Source organism: Phaethon lepturus, unplaced genomic scaffold (assembly GCF_000687285.1).
Source record: "Phaethon lepturus isolate BGI_N335 unplaced genomic scaffold, ASM68728v1 scaffold11640, whole genome shotgun sequence".
Classification (NCBI taxonomy): Eukaryota; Metazoa; Chordata; class Aves; order Phaethontiformes; family Phaethontidae; genus Phaethon; species Phaethon lepturus.
Genome location: NW_010512632.1, coordinates 8,709 through 13,293, shown reverse-complemented (window position 1 = coordinate 13,293; position 4,585 = coordinate 8,709). Strand labels below are relative to the sequence as shown.

The window sequence follows — 4,585 nt, the reverse complement described above, 5'->3', positions numbered from 1 at the left end:
AGAGCTGCGATTTGTCCATAGTAGCCAATGTCTTTTGAATCCATAGAAAAGTGCCATTTAGAAGAGACCTTGAGGTGTGAGTTTATTGGCCAGGGAATTATCTCTACAGTTCCTTCTTCGATATAAAACTTCAAGACTTTTTCCATCAGATGGCTGCAATTGTTCTTATAAATCACCACTTTCTGTACCCCAAGAATCTTATACATTTCCATACTCTGTATAAATTGCAAAACATTGTTGTAATTTCCAAACATGGCAGAGATGCATACAGTAAAGTCAACAGAAAAGGCCTCAGCCTTGCGGTTTTTAATTTCAAACCTTGGCAGCTGGTCAATATTTCCATGTGGAGACTGATGAATTGATACATGTGTCGGATCGCAGTTTTCAGGTTCCAAACAAACTATATCTGCTGCACCGTAAGGGAATCCAAACCTATCTGAGTGAACATCAATTTTTGCTTTTGATAGATATATCTTTCCGTCGGGCTGACAGCAGAACCTGCAGTACAGTTGTTTTACATCTTCATGGTGAACAATCCCAATCACACGAGTGACTTTGCCTTCTCTGTCATCAAAGTATGGGGATATAATAAAAGTTCTGTTATCCTTTAGTGGTGTTATTCCATTTTGAGCAGGTTTTCCCCTACAAAGTTGACCTGTTGGACTGGCAGTTGTTGCCTGGTGGAAGATTTTTCTAGTTATGTTATTCTGTAGCTGAGGATCTTTCCAGGAGCAGATTAAAATGCTTGCAAAAATAAGAATACATACAACAATAGCACAAATATGTTTTTTTCCACAGTGTATCATTGCTGAATTTCACAATTTGGAACTTAACAGACCTTTACACTCAGTCTTCTATTCACTTTCTCTAAAACAAAACACACAAAAAAGCACACTTTCAGTGATTTCCCAAAAAGAAGTAATGTTTTGTATCGAACTGTATTCTCTTAAACATAATAGCTACTGTTTTGATACTTCAGACTTTAATATGAAGACCTGACTTTTCATACAGTTTTGGAAAAAAAATGGAGAGATTCTCTGACACCTCCTCATTCCAAGCTTTATTATATTTTACTCTACAATTGGGCCCAGTGCAACAGTTTCAGCTGTTTTGATATACAGTAATGGTAATATAGTGTACAGAGGCCTGGCAGAAATTTTATGTTAGTGAAAACACATACTCCTTATCTTTCAATATTCTGAGAAGCTTGTAAAACTATAGAGTTATCTTTCCCCCTCTTTTTCCTAAAAACTGTGCTGTGAACGCAATTTCAAAGTGCATTCTTTTGTACTGGGTAATAGTAGTCCTGTCACAGTCTCTCAGCGTCCGGATTTCCAGGTCACAAAGAAAATGTATACACTCAATCTCAGCTGAATAACAACTGCTTTCTAATTATGCACAAAACTGCCACTTCAGTTGCAACTCTATTCTGACTTCAGAGTACTAGGTTTGAAGAACACAATGAAAGCACTGCTGCCTGGTGTAATTTGCAAATCCAAGAAGTTGCTCAGCTGTTCTTTTTCATTTTTTGACCCCCAAAAATGTGAAGCTAGTGTAAGCTGTACACCTTCCTCTTTCATGCAAGTATTGGTATTCACCAATTTTAAGATTACATTGCATTTGCAGAATAGTTTTTCATATATACTCACAAAGTTTAAAGAAGTTACTCAGTTCTGCAGAAGATGTCTCATCTGCTTTAAATACTTCTAATATTGCCTCCTCAATTGACCAATAAAATTCAAATATGCAGTGTCATTAGCTCACTAGCAGCTAAGCAGGACCTTGCAACTGATATTTACATAGAAAAGATGACAATATGTATAAAAGTACAGCTGCATCATCCATTATCAGCTTGCACCAAAAGTTCTTCAAACACTTATTGTTATTCCTATTTTTGGATTGCAAACCATTTACAATTACTAACATGCTCCCTATTAAAAAACTAAGAAGAAAGAATATTTGAGAGTGAAGTGGGTTTTTTTTTCATGAGAGTATTAATTGGGAAGTGGGATTGAAAAATGCTTACAGAAAACTTCAGGGGAAAAAAAAGAACACAAAAGAAAAAGAAGCAAACAACAACATGGAAAAACAGTCTTTTCAAGTTCTAGTTTTTTTGTTTTTTATCCACAATTGTGCTTTTTTTTTTCCCTTCTCCTCTCCCCCTGCTTTGGAGGTGGGATTTAGCTCTCAGTGTTCTCTTGGAATAAATCAACAGAATTCTTCACAGAGATGGGAGTAGGTCTGAAGATTGGGAGGCACGTAACAAAGACAGAGGACATCCAAAAGGATAACAAAGTGACTAAGGAAGGCAGAGAAAAGGCAGAGAAAAATCAGAGAATCCTGATACTAACTTCTCTGGGTTGGATGATTTACTGCATAAGAGATGGGAGAAATTTACTAAAGGGTGAGATGAAAAAAAGCACTAATAAAGTTCCTCATCATTAATGTCTGTTATGTTTATTTACAGAAATACAGGGTCCAGGTTGGTTTATTTTTTTTGATACGATGCTAAGTGCAAAAATCATTACACTGTTCTGGTGAAATATATTTTCAACTGGCAGTCTTACACCGGGCAGCAATACGCCTTGAAAATTTCCTGTTAAATTAGACTTTGGGAAATACACAGGAAAATTGCATTTTTAAGATTTAAGAAATATTAGAATACTAGTAGTCTCTTCCTGCAATAAAGACCTCATGTTAAAATCTACTCATGGCAAGTACTCCCATTTACCCCCTCTTCCTTTTGGAACACTGCTACTTTCTAGCCAATGTAAAAAGAGAGCAATTCCTGTATATTCCTCTGCACAGAAGTCTCCATTTTAGTTTTACATGCAAGTTACACAAAGCAGGAAGTTCAAATTTTCCCTTGCATTTCACGTCTCCTAGGTGAAACAATCTGTTGTCCATTTTTAACTACATGCAAATAAACTTTTGATATCATTGCTCTTCACAAATTTTTTTACGCATATGTTATCCAATTTGGGCAATGCAAATTAATCCTAATGGCTTATTTTTAGACTAAGAACAATCAGTAGTTGTAGCATGCTAAAAGCATTATTAACCACTTGATCTGGAAAAAAGTAAATTAGCATTCTTCTTAGAAACCAGAGGCCTCCTAGGGCATGAACAATGACTGTGAGTAAAACTTTACAGACAGGGACAATAAAGAAACAAGTAAGTCCCTTTCACATAAAGAAGTCTATTAAAAAAACTAGAGACATGTAGAGATCTATAGAGTCTGTTTAAAAGACCTACTGTTTTCTCCTCAAAGAATTGTTTAGTTTCTGGAAACCTCCAGTAGCTGCTAACCTTCACCCCATTTCTGTCTTTCATCTTGACCTGCTCAAAGGAAGATTAGTTGATACACAAATTTTCCAAGAAAGGGATGGCATCAGTTCCTAAATATGAACTATGATTTTGGGTTCAAGCTTGTGCCCCCTCTTTTGGAATCCACAGGCTGCAACTGCTAGCTGATGTCCACTGAACCAGGTGACTAAAACTACCAAGTCTCTCTTTTTCTAGCTGGGATGGGATCATAAAAAAAAAAAAAAAAAAGGCAGCATCTCAACTATTGTCAGAGCAATTTCTGACCAGAAATAGCCACTGTCATTCTGAAAAAGGATAATACATGTGGAGTTATTAAAAGATACTTGTTGTACTGCTTTGTACTGTCCTTTGTTCAAATGAACATATGCTGGCAAAGCCTCATTTCATGTAAGAGGACATTCCAATGTTGAGCAAATGACCACTGTTTCACTGTGTCTGGTATCACTACAGTTTCTGTTACTGAAGAAAATGTTTTGTGTGCTCTGAAACAGAAAAATATCTCTCCTCTTTAAAAGAGGTGTTTAAAATATGTTAGGACCTTCTCTGCCTGTTTAGGTTAATGTCACTTGCAGTACAGAGAAGAAAACGGAAGATGATATTTTACGGCAAGGTATGTTATATCAACAAAGTTCAAGAAACTTATTCACACAAAACAATAAGAGCCTTGCTTTTAATAACTGTTTTAGTGAAGATTTATAGAACACTGTCACGCACTTCACCTGAAACAGTTAGACAACACCTCAGCATTTTTCAGTTGTTACGTAAAGAGAAAATAATGGAGTCCATATTTGTCATGTGCAGTCTTGATATTTCACCAGAACGCGCAAAATCATACCCTCCTGAACCTAAGAGGAATCAAACCATAGTGTATTTACTCACAGTTTCAAGCCTCTTTGTCTAGCACTTCATGCTTTCCAGTGCTCCAATTCGGCCTTATGCTTCCACTGAAATGAGAGACCTTGCAACCTTGCTCGTTCCCCAACATCTGCTTCCTCTACAATTATACTAGTACTTTTGACAGTCTGTGGGAAATCCTGTGACTTGGTTGGCTTCCTGTACAGCGTATCAGTTTGCTTTCTGTTCTGTCACTTTCTCAGGTAAACAATTTTGACTTAATTGAATGATACCTTCTTCAGTTGACGTTTATATCATCCCAGTCTCTCAACATTCATATTTGTTAACTGGGAGAATGATAGTTGATAATTTTCTGCTATTTACATAATTTCTCATATTTACATTCCTGGGAAAAATGGTGGAC

The 4,585-nt window shown here is 36.4% G+C and overlaps 1 protein-coding gene across 1 annotated transcript; it reads right to left on the bottom strand.

Annotated features, from left to right (window-relative positions):
* Positions 1 to 5: 5 nt before the first annotated feature.
* LOC104621179 lies at positions 6 to 4,299 on the bottom strand (the record flags this gene model as incomplete). The annotated part of the gene is made up of 2 exons (XM_010287601.1): positions 4,207 to 4,299; positions 6 to 867 (listed from the first exon to the last, which is right to left on the bottom strand). A coding segment is annotated over exon 2 (801 nt), but the record flags the coding sequence as incomplete, so codon positions are not given.
* Between the last annotated feature and the right edge of the window lie 286 nt (positions 4,300 to 4,585).